General features: G+C 36.4%; 1 protein-coding gene across 1 annotated transcript in view; it reads right to left on the bottom strand.

Annotated features, from left to right (window-relative positions):
• kis (chromodomain helicase DNA binding protein kismet) overlaps positions 1-24,365 on the bottom strand; it is a 1,089,809-nt gene that overhangs the window by 959,290 nt on the left and 106,154 nt on the right. The window contains 3 exon segments of the mRNA XM_090383876.1: positions 2,843-3,246; positions 17,586-17,825; positions 23,807-24,133. Of these exon segments, the coding sequence (XP_090240002.1) occupies positions 2,843-3,246; positions 17,586-17,825; positions 23,807-24,133 (971 nt within the window).

The following is a 24,365-nucleotide window of genomic DNA, read 5'->3' as shown; positions in this document are numbered from 1 at the left end:
CTTCTATGCTTACCTTTGGTGACACCCCGAATTCTAGGCAAGGTGATAGGCAGGTTAGGGATTACCCTTACTTCTAATCTCTCTCTTGGCACAAGCATATTAGAAATATTGCTTCCTCTGCATCTAAAAAACTTGGTTTTCTCTTTCGCTCTCGGCATTACTTTTCCTCCAAACAGCTGTTCACTCTGTGCAAATCACAAATCTGCGCTACCATGGAATATTGTTCCCACATCTGGGGTGGTGACCCCAAAACCTTTCTCAGGCTTCTATATTCCATTCAGAAAGGGGCAGTTAGGTTAACTAATGAATTATCTCTAACAGTCTCTCCACTCTTGTCTCATATACATACTGTTACTGCTGCATGCTCTACAGATACTTCCATGGGCACTGTTCTTCTGAATTGGCTTCTATAATCTCCACTCTCTCTTTCAAAACAGTCTGAACACATGCTGCCACCAGCCAACATTCATTTACTGTGTAACTTGAAACTCACAGAAACAACTTTTCATCTTCCTTATTTATTCATTCAACTGCTGTTTTCTGGAACAACCACTGTTCATACGTATTTCCTGAAAATTGCAGTCTACAGAAGTTCAAGTCTGATGTCAACAAATATCTTCTTTTGTCTTCTCAACCTCCAACCCATGTACAGGTTACTAAGTTCCTCTCGTGTTTGGGGTTTTCATAAAAAAAAATATATATATATATATGTTAAAATCACATTATGTTTTAATTTTTTTAATTTAAACATTTCCCTTCATTTTTTATGCAAAGGTTAAGCCAACATATTGCTCACATTCATACTTTACGTTGGATACATCAAACAAGTCTTTACATATTTCTATACCACCTTGTGGTCAATAGCTGATAAGCCTCCCAGTGGTTCAGCGTCCCCCACAAGGCTCGAATCGTCAGGATTTTTAAGTTTGCCGTGGTGATTCCTATAAGACAGAGTTGGTCCGCAGAAGTGTGGAACCAGACCCCCCTATAGGAGATGGTAATAGATGACACTACAGGTTGAAGAAATCCCACCGTGAAAGAGAAGGAAGGTAAGTCCTGTGAACTGTGTTGCTTTGGAAATGGTACTTAGATAAAGTGAGAGATTATTTTAGAGTAAGGTTGGAGAAACACAAGAAATAAGGAAATGTTTAGTACTGAGGTGGTTTATTGGTTGAAGTTGTAAAGAAAATTGATATTGCTAAATGAAGAGACATTACATGGAATTGTTGGCATTAAGTTAGCAACTTATGGATTCTGTTGTCAAGAGAATTGATATTGGAGATAAAGATTAAATTAGTTTAGTGTTTGAAGCTGTAGAAAGAACTGAGATTGAGAGAAATTTTATATTTTATGGAAATGATAGCATGTATTAACAGATTAAATGAGAAAAATGAATAGATTAGATGTAAATGAACACCAGTTATGTATTGTAAGTAGATTTGTATGATAAATGACTTTTGTTTTATATTTGTGTCATTGCTCTTGAGAAACTGACAGCTCACATATAATATATATATGTTTGTTTTAATACAAATTAATATTATTAATATATGATATAATATATATCATTTTTGGTGGGGGGAAGAATATCCCTCGGCTTCTGTAAATTCTCATTTTTTAGCGCAGTCAGGTAGCTTGTGGGGAGTTGCTATAAGAAAATCATAACAATAGCCACTGACGGCAATACTAAAGTGCAGGGAAATAAAAATTAATAAATAAAAAAAATAACCCCTCCCCCCTCAACTTAGATTTAGTTTCCTCACCAAGCTTAAATGTCAATTCCTCTTTTTAATTAATACAGATATAGTACCATAAAAAGTCAAAAAGGAATTATTTTTTGAAGGCGAGGGAATGATGGGGGTGGGGGGGTTAAACTGCAACTCGTCTACGACTATCCCAGAAGAAAGCACCAACCAGCACAGAAACCAAAACGACATTTTCTGCCATTAATTAAATATGTACCAAAATAGATACAGTTTAAATGATAACACTTATTTCCTGAAAATTAAAGTCTACAGAAGTTCAAGTCTAATGCCAACAAATATCTTCTTTTGTCTTCTCAACCTCCAATCCAAGCACGGTGCTAAGTACTATAGTTTCTAATACCTCTCGTGTTTGGGGTTTTAATAATAAAAAAAAAAACCCTCTCCAAAAGAAGTCTTCCTACAATCCAGTCTAAATCTCTTTTCTTGTAATCTGAAATTACCGCCCTTCTGGAGTGCCCAGAAGAGTGTCGAGCTGCCAAACTAACTCACACATTCAAAGCCTTTCTTCATATAGGTATCCTTTTGCAGATCTCATCAAATGGGTTGCACATCTTTGGACATTTTCAAGATATGTATGCAATATATAACATATATGGGAAGGGAAGAAATAATTTGTGGATTTATATTTTTCTGAAATGAGATAGCTCAACAAATCTTTCTAAAACAGCCAAATATAAAATTTCATGAAACCACTCCATTACGAATTAAGTTATTACATGTGGATGGACAGACAGAGTAAAGACAGTAGGTTCTACATTCATATTTGCAAACTTGCCTAAAAAGAAAGATGCATTATAACATTTTATATATGATTGTATTTATTTATATATTTACGGCTTACACCTTCATCTAATATCTTCTGCCAAAACTTTTTGTTACAAATCATGTAATATTACCAACAAACAGTGCTCCACTTGTGAATCCTCCTCTCTCTCAAAGATTTTTTATTAAACTAATTTTCCGGGGAGTGAAGAACGATTAAAATTTAATCAATTTGTAATTTATGAAACAAAATTCTTTTCAAAAAACTTCTTAGCAAATATTAATATAAAAATTAATAAAAAGTTTCAACTTACTTTGGAAGTTTTTTCTTTGGAGTTGATTTTGTTTTATTTTCTTTAGATGAAGATAAAGCCTTGTTGCTTTTATTTTTTGCTTCCTTTTTATCCTTTTTTGATTTACTATCTTTGAGTTCTTTTGGATCTTTTATTTCATTCATATCAAAAGTGATCTCAGCATCTATGCTCACTCCAGTATCATTTAAAACTTTTGTTTCTTTGGATTCTTTTGATTCTTTGTTTACTTTAGGTTCTTTGGATTTTGATTTTTTGGGTTTTTTTGGCTTTGGCTCCTTACAATCTGAAGAATCTTTGTTTTCTTTATCTTTATTAGCCTTTCTCTTTTTTGGCTTCTTTGGAGTTTTATTTTCTTGATCATTTTCAATGGTCATTCCAGAATTTACACCTTCTGTAGAGATATCCTACAGAAAAAGAGAAACATTATTAATAGGAAAGCTGTCATAAAGTTATAACAATAATCACTAATTATACACACTTACATAAATATATAAATTTCTCAGTTAGACCCAAGTATTAAATTACAAAATAACATGAAATAAACGAAGTCACTGTTCAAATTAATGACTCATAATTTGAATAATATATACCAACTTGATTAAAGACAAAATCATTCCACATTATTGAAAATAATAAATACAGAATAAAACATTTACAAAAACAATATAAAATAAAATACAATCTAGAGATAAAACGATACAGTAAAAGTGATGAAATTATAGAATTAAAAGCTATAAAACAGTAGTAGTAATAGTAATGGAGGCATGTGGTGCAAGAAAGCAAACACGTAGGATCTTATGTAGGATCAGCCAAAAAAAAAAAAAAAAGAATTTCACATATCCATTCCCTCTAAATGTTTATCCAGTTCCTCCTTGAATTTATTTAAGCTATCAAACAACGACAGACAGAAGTTTGTTCCAGCATTTAACCACCCACTGGCAGAAGGCAAATTTCTACACATCTATTCTACACTGTCTTCCCTCAATTTGAATTTACCCCCTCAGGGGTTTGCAATCTGAGCAAGTGGAAGAATTCCATTAGAATTCAGTGAGCTCAACCCATTCAAGGCCTTATACACCTCAATCAGATCATCTCAGAGGTGCCTAGCCTCCAGCAGCAGCAATTTGCAGAACTTAAGCCTTTCTTGGTAAGAGGACCCTCTTTGTTCTCCTCACCAATCTTGTTGCCCTTCTCTGCACAGGCTCAAGCAACTCTACATCCTTCGTAAAATGAGGCCTCCAGACCTGTACACAGTACTCAAGGCATAGCCTGACCACTACCTTATACAAAAGGATAATCACCTCCTTTTCCAGACTAGTAAAATTCTTGTATATTATTTAAAATAACCCCATGACCTGCTCTGGCAGTCAGTCTGCATTGCTCAGAAAACTGCACATCTGACTGCACAATTACTCCCAGGTCTTTTTCATTTTCTACCACCTTAAGAGTATGGACACTTAGAAACATACAAATTACACAATTTGTATGTTTCTCTGGGGTTATGTCTACCCATATACAGTACTTTGCATTTGTCAAGGTTACACGTCAGTTGCCACTTCTCAACCCCTCTGCCCAAATTTTCTAAATCCAGATGTAGTACCACACTGCCATTACTGTCATTAACAACTCTGCCAACCTTTGTATCATATGCAAACTTCGACATTAAGCCAGATATACTTTATCAAAATCATTTAAGAATATATAAAATAACAATCGGCCCAACACCGAACCCTGGTTTCTCCACTAATAACATCAGTCCACGAAGAGCAGTGTCCATTGATTACCACTCTCTCTCTCTCTCTCTGTTTTCTCCCACTCAACCATCCTTTTATCCATTGTAGCAACTTGCCCTTAATGCCATACTGCTCCAATTTGTACAGTAGTCTTACATGTGCAACAGTGTCACAAGCTTTCCTGAAATCCAGGTGTATAATATCAAAATTATTTTTTGCATCTAGTTCGTTTCTAACCACATCAGAGTATACGATCAAATTTGTCTGACAAGACTTTCCCTAAAGAAACCCATACTGTGTCTGAATTATTACTGCAGTCTTGTCTAGATGATCCTGCAATGCACCTTTAACCAGTGACTCCATTATTTTATCCAGAACAGAAGTTAAACTAACTGGTCCGTAATTATTCGTGTCACCCTTCGATCCCCCCTTTTGAATTGGGGACACATTTGCACATTTCCGGTCAGTGGGGACCTCCCCTGAATCCGAGGATGCTCTCATATTTATGGCTAAGGGTTTGCTTACTTCCTTTGCAGCCTTTTGTAATATAACTGCATAGTTCCCATCCATCCCAAGTGGATGGGAACTATCCAGTTATATTACAAAACTATCAACTTCAACAATTTCTCCTCCACTTTGCACTCAGTTATTACAAAATCATTAAGCACCCTGTTACAGTTTGATAACTTTCTGGCATTTTCAAATCTTAATAACTCCTCATGTATGAATGTAGATGCAAAATACTCATTCAGATAATCAGCTATCTGAAAAGGATCATCGACAGTCGAACCATCGATATCAAGTGGACCATCCCCTTTCTTCTAGAGTTTATATAAGTAAAAAAGGTCCTTGCTGTTTTTCTTTGCATCCTTTGCCAAAAATTTCTCATAATCTGCCTTCACTTGCCTATCCTCCTTTGTGACTTGATTACAGACTAGCCTATATCTGCAATAGGCTTCTGTGTCACCTGATAATTTATATGCAACCCATGCATTTTTCTTCTTTGCCTCGAGTCATATTAGTTCATCTGACATCTATTCAGGCCTAAATCTTTAACAATATTTCTTAATCAGTATGAAAAGCCTAGTACCTTCACAATTAATTCATTGAATGCTTCACACACAGAATTTAAAAACTGCCTCAGACTACTGCATTCACCTTTATGGAAGCAAAACCCTTCCCTTTATCACTTATGGTAAGTAATTATATCTTTAAGTAAATCCCACATCAGTACACTGTGATCATTGCCCCTTGGTGGTTCCTTTATCTGCAAATTCTTTATACCCTAATAATCACTGCTGATAACCAGATCAAGAATATTACCCTCTCTGGTTGCCTCTCGAACATGCTGCTGCAGAAACAATCATCCAATAAATCCACAAAAGTCTTGCTAGTGTGCAAGTGACCAACCCACAAGTTCCAGTCCATATCTGGGAAGTTAAAATCCCCCATTATAACACAATCTGATTTACTGGCCCATTCTATTTCTCTGTAAAATTTTTCATTGTATGTACTCATTAAAGTCATTAGGCCTATAGCACCCTCCTACTCTCATTTTGCTTTCCCAGTGCTTACGTCACACCAAACTCTGACTCAATATTGCACTGTCCACATATGCAACTGGATGCACTTACTTAGATTATGTTTTTCTTAATTAAATGCATTAATTCCTCCTCCCTTCCTATCCTATCTATCCCTTCTGTACACAGTGTACTCCTGAAATTCCAATTCTGCAATGCTTATATCTGTGTTACACCATGTCTCTGATATCCAAACAATATCTGCCTCTGATGTCTTGACCAGCACTTCAAATTCATTTATTGTATTTCTAGCACTGGTGTAAATGCAAGTATACATGCACATTCTTATTCTTAGTTACCCTAACATAGCCCATGTATTTATTCATTTCATGATGACTCCCACCAGTCCCTGAACCCACAAGCACCCCGCCGTCCAGGCAACTGCTCATTCTAATAGAAACAGTGCAAGAATCACTTTCACCTCTGCCTGTTGCTACTATTAACCTTTTAGTCTGTGAATCCTCCCAAGCTAGCAATTTTATGACCCACCTAACACTGCCTTGACAGCATCAGCAAACACTCTTGCACCTCTTCTATTTAAATGTATCCCATCCCCATAGAAGCAGTCTCTTCTATTAACAAGCACAGACCACACTGAGAAAAATTCTACCCCATGAGCCTTGCACAATCCCTTCAAGGCCTAACTGACTGACAAGGCTCTCGTCATTTACTCCCTCCTATTACGTCTGGACAGAATTGCAAACACTTTCAAATTTAACCCTAACTCATGACTTTTTTTTTCAGCATTGACCTGTACTTGTTAAGTAAATCTGCAGATCTGTCACTCTTAATGTCATTAGTGCCATCATGTACAACAATATCACCCTTTATACCTTTAAAAGATGATATCTGTTCTACAACATCATCAATTTTGCCCCTGTCACTAAATCATACTAAAATTATTACAAAGTTAATATCACTCATATACCAGATGAAATTAAATATATATTTTTTTAAGCTAATCGCCTAAATCACTATACAATATAAGGTGACGTTTCAGGCATCTAATCGATACCTATCATTAGACCGTGCTGCTGTCAGTCTCCTCTTGCCTATGCTTCAAGAAATATGCATACCTTTCTGGAAGCAAGAGGAATTGGATAGCATCATGGTTTAATGATAGGTATCAATAAGATGCCTGAAACATCACTTTAAATTGTATAGTGCTTTAGGCAATTAGCTTAATAAATTGTTATTAATTTCGCATGGTATATGAGTGGTGTTAATTATAATAATAATCGAAAACAACCACATAACTTAACGGAAAATAACCATGTAACGTCCTTCCCTAACTATATTAAAACACACTAAAACTTTGAAAGGTAATCATCTCCTTTGTAAATAGCGGCATTTACTGCGATGACACATCATTATATAGCATAGCAGGTTCATGGCTCAGAATCTGTTACTCAAGGATCACTGTTCTCTCCAAAACCTTAGCCATTAGACAAGGGCCCTATATCTGTTTTAATAAAGATATTAGGCCCTAAATGTAACAATTTAGTCATTAGCATCATGTTTGTACATAGTGAATTACCAACAATGGTAAAATGGCATCACTTTTATCATATCTCATATTTTGAATACCTTCAGAATGAGTTCCCTGATAATGTATTACCTTGAATAATTTATGCTTCACCAGCAGAGAAGACTATTGCTACTTATTCTCAGTGGGTACCACTACCCAGGCAGCCGTTTCAAGGCTCTTTGGCCTCACATCAGTGGGTGGATTCCAATAAGTGACAAACCAGTCATGACAACCTGGTAGACCCAGTAGTGCAATATTAGGCAATTCATGAGGGTATTCACATATGAGATATGATAAAAATTATGCTATTTTACAATTTTCAGTAATTCACTACATAAAAACATGCTAATGCACTAACCTGTCACATTTAGCCCTAAATATTTCCAGTCTATTTTTATATTTCCTGTTGCACAAAATTATCTAGCATCTCTCATATTGTGGTTACAGTTCATAACTGGGTTGTCCCTTATTGTAACACCAAGGTACCTACTCACCCACCAATTAGAGACCAAACAGCCATCTGGGTGGTGGTGGTATCCACTAAGAATAAGTAACAATAGTCTTTTCCACTGGTGAAGCATTACTAATTCAAGATAGTGCAACATTGGGCAACTCATTATCAAGGTATTAACGATATGAGATATAATAAAAACAATGCCTTTTTACCACTTTCAGCAATTCGCTATGTACAAACATGATGCTAACACTAACCTATTACGTTTAGTTAATTTCTAGTTAGTTGCAGCTTTAGCCCTAAAATCTTTCCAGATATAGGGCCCTTAAACTTTCAAACTACATCCAAACTGATGCCAAAATCTGTGAATGATCAATGAAAATTGTGCATTCTGGAGAAATATGATGATTCTTTCCCCTCCCAGAAAAGTGAAAAATGGCTCAAGGTCTTATGGAATTTGTATTTCAGAAAGCATACCATTAACAGAGATATGGGATATGTATTCATTCCAAGTTCAAGGCTGTCATTAATGGATGGGATAAAGGATTTTGCATGGCACATGCCTGGATCATTTCTCGTCTCCATGCACAGATAGAGAACAAATCCCATGATCCTTCATTAATAGGTACTGAATTAAGATCCTGCTGTATAATTTAAGGATGTATCTTCACTATAAATTTCACAATCAAGAAAAGAGGTGATCACCCTTGAAAGCTGCAGTGTGTTTTATTATGCCTTCCCTAGCCGAGTGGTCAAAACACCATGAGGGTACAGAAGTATATGTACTCTAAATAACTGTGATTCAAGCCTGATTGACTACTAAATACAGTAATTTTCATGTATCACTCCATCTGGAGAACTCTTGTGACTTATGTGAATTGTCCCGGAATATAAATAGAAAATTTGTTTTATTATTACTTAATTCTATCTCTTTAAAATTTTCAAAATTCTATACAAAATATGATACCAAAAGTATTGCAAATGACAAACCATTCATTTTAAAAAGTGAAGTTCATTGCAGTCCTTCACATATTTTCACTCCTTTCCAATTATTTGACCTATTCTCACTTTTCTTGGAAAGCTCTGGATGCCCTGTGAATAGTTGTTGCAAAGTTCCCTTAAGACAATCAACATTACCTGAAGTACATCAGGAGTCAATTAAAAATATCTGTGAAGAGGTCTTGTAAATTTTTTTCAAGAATTTATAGTCTAGTGGACTCATGTCCAAACTATATGGTGGATGAGGAATAACCTACCATTTGTAAATTCCTAACATTTCCTTGGGCCACCTGGCAACATGAGCTGTTGTACGTACAGTGGACCCCCCGCTTTACGACGGGTTCCCTATACAATCAAATCATTTTACAATGGACTCTCCACAATAAAATACCTTTCACTATACAATGTGTAGTAAGTGCAGGATATTGTCATCACGTTTTCGAATTGAATTTTATTTCTATTTTAATTAATTAATTCTATTAAACGGAGCTTAAAAATTAGGAATGAAGAAAAGATTCTGAAAATTTATTTTTGTTTTTTATATGATTTCAGTGAAGGGGATTATACGATTTCATTATATGATTTCACATTTCACCATAAAAAACCCACAGAATTCCAATCATCGGTATTATTGAAAATGAAATAAGATCGAGTTTACAACCTGTTCATAATAGATTGCGCTAACAGAAAAGCCCAATAAACTGGTAAGTGCAAATTGCTTTTATTGTTTTATGGTTGTGACCTCCAGAAACATGCTTTAGAAAAATATCACAAATGCGTTCAAAATTCATTCTTATAACAAAACAAAGCAATAAACGATGAAAGTGTAGTGCATTTTAATGAGTTGATCTGCTGATTCTACTAACCAGAAATCACTGGTGCCTACTTATTTCACTCTACAATGGCTTACAATTGTCTCCGACCGGACCATGTGGTCCTCAGCCAATAGCAGCATTTGGAAACGTGTTGGGCACGTGTTTTGTTTTCATATCCTTTAGTTCAAGTGATTTTATTTTTGTGCTCACTTTCTATAAATTTACTGTATTGAATTCTTAAACGTACAACATTGCATAATATGGCCCCTAAAGAATGCAGTAAGAAGAAAATTTCAATTAAAATTAAAAAAGAAATAGTGAAAAAACATGATGGTGCTAAAATTAGTTCAATGGTGTGCGAATATGGTTTTTCACAGTCAACCATTTCTACCATAGTGAAACAAAAAGAAAACCTTAAAAAAGTTAAAGTAAGTGATGAATCTAACACAGTCCAAAAAGGCAGAGAAGTGATTGTAGAAATGGAAAGGCTTTTGTTTGTTTGTTATTTGGTTTTTAGGAGCATTACCAATTAAGGCCATATTGCTCCCGGATATGCAGTGGTCATTCCCTGACCTTTCCGCATCCTCCGTATTTGGTGGTCACGGGCTTGAACCCCGGTCTAATCAAGAAGCGTGTGCTATGCACTACTGCTCCTGCCCACGGAGGTGCAGGAAAGGCTTTTGTTGCTGTGGATAAAAGAAAAACAAATGAAAGGTGATACAGTTCCTAGACAATACATTTGTGAACGTGCAAAGCAAATTTTTGAGGACTTAAAGACTAAAACACCTTCAAGTAGTGATATGCGACATGGGGAATTTAAAGCCAGCAAAGGTTGGTTCGACCGTTTTAGAAAAGGGTCCAATATTAAAAGTGTCATAAGGTATGGAGAGGCTTGCAGTGCTGATCAGGAAGCAGCTGAAAACTTTAAGGTGGAGTTTCAAGAGTTCGTTAATAAGGAGGGTTACCTTCCTTTAATACAGACGAAACGGGCCTCTTTTGGAAAAGGGAACATACAACACAAAAGAAGAGGCCTCGTTGCCTGGTCATAAGCCTATGAAGGATGGGCTCACTCTGCTATTAGGGTCCAATGCCTGTGGTGATTTTAAACTTAAGCCAATGTTGGTTTACCATTCAGAAACTCCCAGTGTTTAAACAGTAAAAGGTCATCAAAAGTAGGTTGGGTGTCTTTTGGCGGTGTAACAAGAAGGCCTGAGTGACAAGACACCTCTTCAATGAATGGATATTTGAAGTGTTATGTCCTTTAGTCAAAGGTTACTTAGGGGAAAAAAAAAAAAAAAAAAAAACTTCCTTTAAAGGCACTGTTAATTTTGGATAATGCTCCAGGTCATGATCCCCAACTTTCCTGATCTCTGAAGGAGCAATTTAACTTCATTGCTGTCAAAGTTCTCCCACCCAATACCACCCCTCTACTTCAGCCAATGGATCAGCAAGTGACTGCCACCTTTAAAAAAATTTACACAAAGAAGATGCTTGTGAAGTGCTTTGAAGAGACTTCAGGAGACAGAGCCATCACCTTAAAGGAATTCTGGAAGACCAGATTTAACATCTTAGACTGTGTACGAATCACTGACAGTTCTTGGAATGAAGTTTCAGCTCGGTGCCCCAATGCAGCCTGGAAGAACTTATGGCCTTCAGTCATCCATGATTTTGAAAGATTTGAAGCTGTTGTTGTTATTTGGTTTTTAGGAGCATTAGCAACTAAGGCCATATTGCTCCGGGAATATGCAGTGGTCATTCCCTGACCATTCCACATCCTCCATATTTGGTGGTGACGGGCTCGAACCCTGGTCTAATAAAGAAGAGTGTGCTACGCACTGCTGCTCCTTCCCACCTGGCTACGGAGGCACCAGGATTTGAAGCTGGAGCAGGAAGTTATCACTTTTGGTGAGTCCTTGGTTCTAGAGATTGATGTGGCAAATGTGGAGGAGTTAATTGCGGACCACAAAAGGGAGTTGACAACAGAGGAGCTCCAGGAATTAGAGCAGATGGGCGAGCATGACAGTGGAGAAGGAACATGAGGAGGATGACTGTGTAGCAACAACTCAAGAAATTAAGGACATGTTTGCTGCATGGGATATTATGAAGAGGACAGTAAGAAAAAACCCAGATAGTGAAACCACTGAATTGATGACCTGGAAATTTGAAGATTTGAAGTTATTTCAAGAACCTTCAGAGAAAGCGCCAAAAGTAAACCCTTTGGACAGTTTTTATAACATAAGTAGCAAGAGGCAGTGATCAGAGAGACCACCAGATCTTGAAGGTTGTCCTGATATCTTGATGGTAAAAGATTTGCTTCCAGCTCCATCATCACCACCACTGACACAGCTTTTCCAATAAGTTAAATGAAAATTACTATTTTTGTTTTTTTAATGTTTATAATTATCATTTTAAACAACATTTGATGGGGGGGGGGGTGGCACTATCAGCATTTTTACTTTTTTTTTTTTAATTTGTATCATGCTCTACTGATTATTCCGGTGTATAAGATGTGCACCACAATTTTAGGGCGAGTTATTTTTAGATAAAAGGTGTGTGGTATACACTAGAAAATACGGTATTCAGTATTCTATATAAAACTAATACAATTTCTGCTATAAAAATCACCTTTAACAGAGATAAATAGCTTAATTATATAGTGAAAATTTCAACTTCCAAGGACTTGGAAGAATTATCAGAAAACAGTGTGTTACTGGGTCCACATTAAGATATTTTCATGATACGATGGTGTCTCTGGAACGAATTAATATCGTAAAGTGGGGGTCCACTGTATTGTTGTTTAAGATAATTACATCCAAATAAAGCATTTCAGGTTGCATTTTTTTAAATCTTCCGCTGCAAATATGAGGGGTGTTCAATAAGTTATCTCCCTATCTATGAAAGAAATGAGATAGAGGCAAAAATCTGTTTTTATTTTTCAATGTAACTCTCCTGAACTTCGATACACTTGTCCCATTTTGTTGGCAATGAGGAATTAAAGAACAAAAAAAAATTCTTTGCCCTGTCCTTCAAGAAACGCTCGAACGGCAGATTATCATCAGTAAAGTGACGTCCACATATGTTTTACTTGAGGTGTCGAAACAAAAGAGTAAATGGGGCCAGAACTGGCCTGTAAGTGGATGGGCAAGTTCTGTAAAGTCACAGTCCCACAAAGCAGAGCAACAGCATGTGATCTGTACACTGGTGCATTGCCATGAAGAATTAGCACACCTCTGGAAAGTTTTCCACAGTGTTTTTTCTTTATGACATCCCTTAGGTTGTACAGTAGGGATGCACATGACTCCCCAATTACACTGCTTGTGTTCCAAATAGTGAATTTACAAAATTCACTCAGCATTCCAACAACTGGTAGCCATAATCTTACCAGCTGAAGGTTATGTGAAATTATTTGGGTGGAGGAGAATCCTTGTGCTGGGAAATCTGGGAACCCACCTTGCACTGACCTTACTCATCCCCAAATGTTCATGGAGGATGGTTATAACTGTTCCCTCAGATATGTCACATTCGCTAGAGATTTGGGACACCTTTAAAAGTCGGGCACACTTCTGGAGTGGTCACTGTCACAGGCCTTCCTGGATGTGGATCATCTTCAATGGACTCTCTAACTCACTTGGATTTTTTTTGACAAAAATTTCACCTGGTACTGCAAAGGTGCACTGTTGCCATACAGAGCCTCCATCCTTTCATGAATGGCCTTTGGCCCATTTCCTTCTTTACTGCCCCACTAACTGCATGCAAGTCACCATCCAGTTCTGCATTTCCTGAAAGACAGCAGCACTGACTTGCTAATTTACTTTTATGTGAACAAACCAGTTGCAATTGTTGCACTGTGTTCAAAGAATAATCTTTTGTTATACAAATCTATTTTTGTGTTTTCTGTTTTAAATGCATCTTAGCTGATATCTTTTTAGAGTGTATCTTTAAATTAATTTAAAGTCTGCTTATAGTAAACTTCATTTAGCAATTATGCTGACAAAACATAAACAGACTGAGAAATAACTCCAGAAATTAAACTGAAAATTATAAAAGAGGTTGTTGATAGTTGTTGTTGGAGGTTTTATGGCGCATTATGGTCATTATGCTTGTTTGTTTGTTATTTTGGTTTTTAGGAGCATTAGCAACTAAGGCCATATTGCTCCAGGGATATGCGGTGGTCATTCCCTGGCCTTTCTGCATCCTCCGTATTTGGTGGTCATGGGTTCGAACCCCCGGTCTAATCAAGAAGCGTCTGCTACGCACTGCTGCTCCTGCCCACCTGGCTATGGAGGCGCCTGCCATTATGCGTCAAACAATGGTAGGTTGTTGATAGGATGGAATGAGATAAAACAGACACTGCAAAATAATACAACATCCCTGTCAGTATTGTAGACAAAGTGTGTACAATACTGAAAAACAAAAAAAAAAAAAAACTTGAAGTATGTGAAGCAGGAACCAGTGGCATAACTATGACAATGTGGCACACTGAGGCCCATGACCGAAAGGGGACCTCACTGCCCTCCTGCCTGAAACAGAAAAAAATTTAATTGAGCAAAAATGTATGTTTTTAAGCTGTTTATGATAAAATTTATTATGTCTACGAACAATTATTTTTTTCACACAAAGCATGTTTATTGTTAGCTAGCTGAAAAGTACAAGCAAAACTGCAGTGAATACAGGTGAAATGGTATTAGCATAGCTGCTGCTTCCAGGACAATTTTTAAGGATTTGTGACAGTGGGGGTCAAAGTCAAAAAATAATAATATAATAAAAAATAATAATAATACATTAAAAACTACAAATTAAACAATATATTGAAATCTAATAGGAGGTATTATTCCACACGCAGTATAAGCAATATATTGGGGATCATTATTACTGAATAAAGCTACTCCCTGACTTATGCGAATCGGGTTAAGGGTTGCATTCTACGGAACTCTAAATATGTTGAATTTTATATAAGTCGGAATTTCCCTAAAAGCTTATACAGCACTCGCAACTATTTGCAATGAATTGGATTGAAGAAATGAAAAGAAATGTTCTTTTTTACTTCAATCAAAAAAGGGACCACGTAGCCCTTCCTCTCGGCCAATAGCAGCGTTTCTAAACGTGTCGCCCATGTATTTTGTTTTTGCATCCTTTAATTAAAAGCGATTTTTGTGTTGTGCTTATTAGATATAAATTTAAAGAAAATTAATACAATTTCCATTATAAAAATAACCTTTTAGAGACATGACTAGCTTAGTTATATATAAAAAATTTAGACAAAGACGGTAGCAAATTTAAAATTGAGAAAGGAGTTCGACAAGAGACACAATATCTCCAAAACTGTTTACTGCTGCCCTTGAGGAAGCTTTCAGAAGATTAGGCTGGTCGCAGAAAGGAGTCAATGTGATTGGAGAGTACCTAAACCATTTACAATTTGCAGATGACATTGTGGTCATAAGCCACGATCCCAAAGAATTAGAGGAAAATCTTATTCAGTTATGCAGAATTAGTAAGGACTAAAGATGAATATGGCTAAAACAAAAATCTGCTGCAGGGATTTTCAAACATTTTTTGACTATGGAACTCTTTTGCTTTCAAATCAATATTTTCTATTATCCAATATACAGTGGTACCTTGGGTCACGAATGCCTCTAGTCACGAACAAATCGGCCCACGAACAGAATTTCCGAACAAATTTTGACTCGACCCGCCAACACTGTCTTGTCACACGAACGCACAAACATGGCTTTGGCGCCATGGTTTCGGCTCACGAACAGCATCAGTTGTACTCGGGTTTGTGCGCTGTGAACATTGTTTGTCGTTGCGTTGTTCTTGGTACAATTTTTTTTTGCTTTTTGCATTAAATTAACCCTCATTATGGCTCCCAAGAAAGTGAAAAGTGTTAGTGACAGTGGTGTAAAGAAGCCTAAGCATATTGCAGTAGAAACGAAGAAGGAAATAATAACTAAACATGAGAATGGTGTTCGTGTTTCTGATCTCGCCAAGCAGTACAACATGGCTAAATCTACGATCTGTACTATCTTAAAGAACAAAGATGTGCTAAAGACGGCTGATGTTGCTAAAGGAGTGACTATGTTAATGAAGCAATGGTCTCAAGTGTTAGAAGAAGTAGAAAAATTATTGTTAGTTTGGATTAATGAAAAGCAGCTTGCTGGAGATAGTGTTAGCGAGGCCCTAATATGCGAGAAGGCTTTACTTTTGCACGGTGATTTAGTGGCGAAAACGTCGAATACAAGTGATGCTAGCGTTGACGAATTTAAAGCAAGTAGAGGCTGGTTCGAGAAGTTTTGTCGATGAACTGGAATTCATAGTGTTGTTAGGCTTGGAGAGGCAGCTAGTTTGGACAAAAAAAGCAGCAGATGCCTATGTGGAGGAATTTGCAAACTTTATCAACTGTGAAGGTTACGTACCGCATCAAGTTTTTAATTGCAATGAAACGGGACTTTTTTGGAAAAAAATGCCAAGAAGGACCTACATAACCCAAGGGGAAAAGTCACTGCCTGGCCACAAACCAATGAAGGACAGGCTTACACTTTTATTGTGCGCTAATGCAAGTGGGGATTGTAAGATTAAGCCTCTTTTAGTTTACCACTCTGATATTCCGCACGCTTTTAAATGCAATAAAGTGCTAACGGGTAAACTTCTGGTATTGTGGAGAACGAATAGCAAGGCTTGGGTAACAAGATTACTTTTTATGGAGTGGTTGACTGAAGTTTTTACGCCAACTGTCAAGAAATGCCTTGAGGAAAATAATTTGCCCCCATCCTCCAAGTATGGAAGAAGACCTTGATGTTGAATACGATTTCATAAAAGTCAGATTTCTGCCTCCTAACACCACTCCTCTCATCCAGCCCATGGACCAGCAAGTAATTTCCAACTTCAAGAAGTTATATACAAAGGCTCTTTTTTCCAGTTGGTCAAATCCGTGAAAGAAAGATAATGAGATCATCAGTCCTGAAAGTGATCCACATGTTCAGAAAAACTTCCACCACAGTAGAAGAAAGATAAAAATCTACGGGGTGGGAGGACGGTTGATTATGGTTTTGTCAAGTCTCAGCCAAAAAATTTTATATGAAATGTATAACCCACTCCCCCTGAGAATGTTGGACCTGCACACAATGATGCCAACAACAGTAAGTTAAATATATAATAAAATTCCCACCAAATCTTGGAGCATCTTACACCTCTTTGATAATCTCACCACCAAATTTGGTGGCGGTGGTGGGATTCCTGTGTGAAAGAGGTACAAGATACTACTTACTGCTTCAAAAAGAGATACCTTAGGGTTTCTTTTTCGAAACATAATGCCAAAAATGCATCACAACAATGTAAAATATACTGCGACGATAACAGGTACTGTTTACATATAAATTTATTACTGGCAAATTAAATAACTCACAGGGTGCAATAATAACACTGATTGTATTCTACTACAGCCATCTATTCACTACTCACCTAAATACATAACGCATTACCAGAAAAGGTAACAATATCATGCTATTACATTTTCCAGTAAGAACCATTATGTCATTACGCTGCCCCACAGCACACATTAATTTAAATGGCCAGGCTGTTAATATTATGATAACAGCAAGCAGCATAAATGTCATTTCAATTACTTAAATACTAACTTTTCCTTCATCTCCAGCAATAAATGAAGACTTTGACTTTCCTTGTTTTTTGGGTCTTGGTGTTTTTGACTTCTTCGGTTCACCTTTTTGAGCACGCTTCTTTGTTTTTTTTGCAGGTTCCTCCTGAATATTAATTTCATATGGATCTTGGGTTAATTCTGGTGTTTCAGGAAGAGGCAGTGTAACATCAACTCCTGCAGCTGTAAATGTCTGTGGATGGTTAATCAACCCTGCAGAATCCTGAAATAACAATATTATGTCAAATATATTTAACAATAAGCATAAGCAATATAAAGATAAAAAGATTCGAAATTGTTTCATCAAAGCTTTTGATGAGTATGAGAAATCACTGACAAAAAAAGATCTAAGAACACAGGGTTTTTAGTAAGTCACATAGGTCCCCTCCAGCTCCAAAAATGCTGGAAAACATAGACGACCCAGCCAGAACTGAAGGTTGAATGGACATTGTGCTCAATTAAGGAAAATTTTTTTAAAGTTTTATTCCTAAACTTTTATTTTAAAACTAGTTTTAAAACTTTTAAAGACATATTTTTGCCATATATGCTTAAATGATATTGTACAGGACATCTTTTGTGTGCATTTACATGCTTCAAAAATATCTACTAGTCATTGCAATGATTCATTTCAAATGAGTGCCAGCCATATATTAGATCAGTTATATTCAACTTTTTCTTTTGTTGATGGATGCCTTAATTTTCTGCCCACACATGCTGATACATTTTTGAAACCAGATGAGCAGACAACACACATTCTCAACTCTGTATTAGTATGCTGCTGCTGCTGTAGCAATTAGCTATCATGTTTGATATTGAAAAATTTATTGGGAAGCCCAAAATTTTTGGTATTTTCTTTCCTATATGCTGTTTATTTTGTATGGGGGGTAGGTTTTCAGCCTAATATAGAGCACAAAGGTTTTTGTGAAAGACAATATTGCCAACCTGTGCTGTGACTCTTCTTATGTGGTCACAAAAAAATTCAGGTTTTTAACTATATTATTCTACTTTACAGAGGAGAATGAAGTGTGAAGGTGAATAAAGATTGCAAATGTTGCAAGAATCAAGCACCATGCAGTCGATGACCACCTTCATTTAAAGGAAATGTTGCTGAAAGAAATTCATACAGACATGCTGCAAACATTTGGGAAATCTTGTCCTTCATATGCCCTGGTCAAAAATTAGGTTTCAGCATGGATGAGACAGTATTGAAGATGCAATCTGGAGTGGGAGGCCTGTTACTGTGTTGACCCTGTAAATGTGGATGCCATTCATGACCTGATCACGCAAGGCTGTAGAATGACACTGAAGCATATTGAGGCTACATTTAACATCTCCCATGAGCGAGCTCACATTATTGTGAACATTTTAGGAATGAAGGTTTCTTCAAGGTGGATCCCTGAAGCAGCGAATGCAGATTAGAAGAAAAAAAACAGTGAGGTGTTGTCATGAGATTGTGCAGCATTTTGAAGCTAATGAAGCTCAGTTTTGGGGATGGTAAGTCATTATGAACAAAACATGTGCACTACTTCAACCGTGAAACAAAAGAACAACTGAAACAGTGGAAGCATCCTTCTCCCTTTCCAAAAAGTTGAGTATAGAAGTAGCTGAGAAAGTCATGGCAGCCACTTCTGGGATGTAGAAGGAGTGAACATGGTTGATTTCTTGGAAGAGGTGTCATTATCAATGCTAAGTATTATTCTAATCTACTGAGACATTTCCACGAGGAACTGAAGCTCGGAGGAGTAGGAAATTGGCAAAAGGAGCCATCTTGCATGAAGACAATGCACCAGCACACAAAGTGCTTGTGTCTGTGGGTTCAAGCTATTACAGCATACACCCCTACTCACCAGAGTAGGGGGTGTATGCTATAACAGCTTGATTCATCAGTCTATTTTTTATTTCCAAATCTCAAAAAGGTCTTGAAAGGACATAAATTCAACATGACAATGCTATGATGGATGCAGTCAACAACTGGCTTGAGCGAAAATCTTTTGAATTTCATTTTAGTGAATTACAAAACTTAGGGGATCATGCTAGAAAGTGTGTTGACTTAAAGGGTACAAGTTGAAAAATAAATGAGTTTTCCAGCATTCCTTCTATGGGATGCTAGAAACTTTTCAACCTTCCCTCATTTTTCATCTAGGTGTCATCTTATGCAATAGAATACAAATACATAAAAGGATGAAGTGTATAATTAGTTTTTTACATAAACTATACAAAGGTTAGAGCTTCAAATTATGAAATAGTTAATGCTATTAAGCCTTACTCAAATTATACAAGATAAGGTTTGTCTTGCCCCATCATGTGTTCCTGGGGCCAGCAGAATTCTGATTGTCTAATTAATGCAATAGTTTTGCCACTCACAGTATCCAGATTCCAATCTGAAAGTGCACAGACAACTAATTACCAGTGCATGGGCAACATAACAGCAACAGGGCATTCGATATTTAGGACTAATACTTGTCATAAACTGACTTTCTCACACGCATTAAACAGTTGAGAAACAGCAAACTTTGTCTTTGCAATGAGCACAAAACATTATATATAGGGATGTGCTGCCAATTTGTTAATAAGGGGCTCGCTTGAGAACAATTTCAGCATCACCTAAGGGCCATCCCCAGTGAAAATTAGTCAGTAAATTTCATCAAAACTAATTTTTTTAATAAATGGGTCAGATAATTTGACAATTGAAGGATACATGTAACACTGGAATTCATATAAGACACACCCGAGTTCCCTCCAGCACACGTTAAAACGCATAGTTTTAACATCGCAACAAAAAAAGGGAAATTATTAATAGAATTGAAAAAGGTGAAAATTTAGGAAATCTCTCCAATGAGTTTAATGTGGACTTCAACAATTTACGACATCAAGAAAAATTCCAATGCTATAACAGAATTGGTGTTGATTATGAATAGTGAAGGAGGATCTAGCAGGAAAAAGACGATGTCAAAATTTGGAAATGACACTTTGGAGAGTGCACTCTATTTTTTGTTTTTTTCAGAGTGAAGTTTAGGTGAACCAGTGTCTGGCCCAATTTTGTGTGAAAAAGCACTGGATTTCAATCCAAAATTAAGAGGTAATGAAGATATTAAGGCAAGCACTGGTTGGCTGAAAAATTTTAAACCAAGACACAGTATATGTGAACTAGCTATTCAAGGTGAGAAACGTTTTGCAGGTGAATCGGCAGCGGTGTCCTTTAAAAGTACGTTCGCTTCAGTTAAGCAAATTACGAAAAATAAAACGTTTATAATGTTCATGAGACAGATTTATTATGAGAAGCATTACCAAGGAAAAAACCCTAGCCACTAAAAGAGAAATGCCTGCACCAGGTTTTAAGATGAGAAAAGAGCAAGTTACCGTTGCTGTGTGTGCAAATGTCATTGGAATGCACAGATTGTTCGGGCTTGTTATTGGTAAGTCGAAAAAACTGAGAGCATTTAAAAATATTTCTAATTTTCATGTTTTGTATAAAAATGCCTAAATGAATTTTTCTGTTTTCCGAGATTAGTTTATAATTTTTTTTATTTAATTAATCTTAATTATTTAATTTAATCATAAGGTAAGATTAAATTTATTTAACCTTATTTAATTAAATAATTAGATTAAATTTATTTAATCTTAGCAGAAAAATTATCCAGAAAATTTTCCGATTTGAAAGAGGTCTTGACATCAATTATTCCAGGTAACTGATGCTCTGCTGTACTTTCAAACAAATAGACGATCTGCAATTGATATGCTGCTATGATAGCCTCTTTCAGGACTTGCTGGTTCCTCATCAGACAGCATGTGGTCTCTTTAAAATAAATGACAAGAAAAAAAAGAACAAAAAACCAATTGGCTATGTCATTTGTTTTATTTAAAGTAGCACAATAATAAGGCAACGCACTGCAAAGTTCCTTCTGCTCTGAGTGATGTATTAACTAGGCTGTTTAAATCCCACTAGCAGAGGAAAAAGTAATTATGATTATAAAAGGCATTTTGATACATCTGTTTTCACAATTTTCTCAGTTAGAAATGCCAAAAAATCAAGTCACAGTACTAACATGGCAACATGAAACAGATTTTTTGAAGTTACTTTTTGTTCAATGAAATTTATATGAGAAAAAAAGTATTAGACTGCTACTTAGGCACTGAATGCACCTAACAATAACAATTTTTCTTTTGTGATTTTCATACAGATGCAGAGTTCTGACATGCAACTGATCTGAAGGAAAGCTATTTTGAGACTCAAAAGTTCAGTGTAGTTTAGTAGGTCATGCTATGTGGCACGTTTTTAACAAGCCTGTCTAGTTTCACATTGTTCATATGGAGCGCGCGCACACGCACACACACACAGCATTTTAACTCTTATGTGGTATCAACCCTTACGGCATGTTGAAGACATTTCCAACAAGTAATGCTGAAAAGGTGTCAACTGCTACCTTAAAAATTAAAATCAAATTAGCAAATAAAATAAATTTGATTTAAAAAAATGAAATAATGATAGGATTCTTCGCTTATTTAATGGTTGTTCCGTGCTTGTTCCCAGCAGCATTTGCACCATTATTTAAGTAGGAGTGCTATAAATAAGCAGTGGATGTAAGCCACAGCTTATTTATTCTGTACTTTTTCAATTATTTAATGTTATTTTTATAGCACATCACTGGCAGTTTGATTGTGCCAGTGATGTGCAAATTTGTAAACCCAATACTGGTGGTTTTGGTCTGACAGGTTCCTCTGCAAAATATTTGTTATGTGGTAATTGCTGGTATAGGTATGTTGAGGGTCAGATGGCTCCGGGGATTTCTCCCATCTCCTCATATGTGCTATGTATTGAGTGACAGTACCCTGTCTATGCCGGAAGTTTAAAATAATGTATGGGATCATGAGGTATATAGTTTGTTGTGGCCATTGTTTATCCTGCCTCTTGGCCGGCGGGCCCCTAGTGGGACCTGGCGTTACCATACCTAGCGACGGGGATGCCGGCCGGGTGTACCAAGAGACTAATTATACTCTGGCAGGTCCTGCCACTTACTTTACTGGGATTTTGGTGACTAGGACCTAAAATAAAGGTTGGAGCGATCGCGGTTGATTTCAGTAAAACCATTTAGAAAGCGCTGTGTGAGGTTTTACACTGAAAGAACTATTTCTAGAGAGCCTAAAAGGTCCGGTAAAATTTGATGTGATTTAAATTTGGACATGTGGGGCAGTCGTTGTAAAAGAGAAGTGCTGGGAGGGGAGGTCATAAAGGTTGGGGGGGTGAAATAGGAAGAAGAGGGGTCGGATAGGAAGGTGATCCCCCATTTTCAGTGGGGCGTGCCCATGCCCCACTAGAGTGAAAATATGGGGAGGCAAGGAGGTAATTGCTGGTTTGAGAATTGTGGCTTTTGTGTGTTTTCCTGAAGCTGAAGGAGCGTCAACTGCAAACTTCATTCAAGCAAAAATTAATATGAACTTGGGTCCCCAAAAAGAGGACCACAAAAAGTTTATATTTGAAATCTCAGGCATACCTGGGACACAACAGTATGCCTGCTCTTATGACTTTTCTGTCATATTCACTGCAAATTCAAAAAAAAACACCCCACAGACAATTTTACTTTCATTTGTACACTTTAAATTATACTAGTTACAGTTTTTCAAATGCCACAACATCCTTTTGTGTGCTATTCGGTATAAACATCGGTTAACCCAAAACTTGTATACATAGTTGGAGACACCATTTCAGGAAAGATGTGTATCTATTAGAAAAAATGCTATGAAGAGCAACAAGGCTAGTTACTGTCATAGAAAAAAGCAAGTATTCCTACAGAGAAAGAGAGAGGGAGAAAAGAGCTTGCAAAACCTCAAGGTCAAATGTCTACAGCAGAAATTGAAATATTTAAGGCTTAAAGTTATAAGTAAACTACAGAATGGAAATATATTTTAACTTTAGCAGGTGACAGAAACTAGGTTTGTCCTTAAATTAAGAAAGATTGTACGTAAGAACTTGTAGAATATATATTAGAAAATTTAGGGAGTTTTTTTTTTTTTTATTAGTTTTCTTTTAAGGCTGGTGCTAAACAGACCTGTTTCCTTACATCATTGTGCCTTTGTTAATAGTGAAAAAGCAGTGAATATATATATATATTTTTTATTTATTTATTTTTTTTTTGTCAAAACCAGTGAATTAATATAACAGTAATAAACCACAAAAAAAATATTTTTTTCAAAATATTTACATACCTGTTCTACATTTTGCAACTGGAGTGGAGCTGAACATGTACCTATTTCTTGAATAATAGTATGACTTTGGGGAGACGACAATAATGGAGTATCTTGGTGTATTTGTGACTGTTGAATCTGTTGACCATAATGTTGTACATGTTGCTGTTGCTGTACAGGTTGTGGAAGATATGAGACCTGAGTTCCTGAACTAAAGAGCACTGGAGAACATGGATATGGAGATGTCACAGGTTGGTTAGTGATACTGGCAGAGAGAGATGAGTTTGTACTAGGTGAGGCACTATTCTGTGATTGCAAATACTGTAACTGTTCTTGAAGCTCTGTTATCTGAAGGATGGAAGTTCAAAATAAGATCATACCTCAAAATAGTAAACAAAGCACCTTTTACATTTTTAGAAGAAAGATCAAATTTAAATATAACATTAAAATAATTAATTTCAATTAATACAATAATGTTAAGTAATAATTAAATGATAAAAAATGAAGTGCAATCAAATGGTGGCACATTTTAGATACTATCACAAATGCATAAGCCCTTAATTAGCTTCATGAAGTCAGT

The sequence above is a fragment of the Mastigoproctus giganteus genome, chromosome 10, assembly GCF_048544385.1.
Source record: "Mastigoproctus giganteus isolate SK-2022 chromosome 10, ASM4854438v1, whole genome shotgun sequence".
Taxonomy (NCBI): Eukaryota; Metazoa; Arthropoda; class Arachnida; order Uropygi; family Thelyphonidae; genus Mastigoproctus; species Mastigoproctus giganteus.
This window is presented reverse-complemented; position numbering and strand designations above follow the sequence as displayed.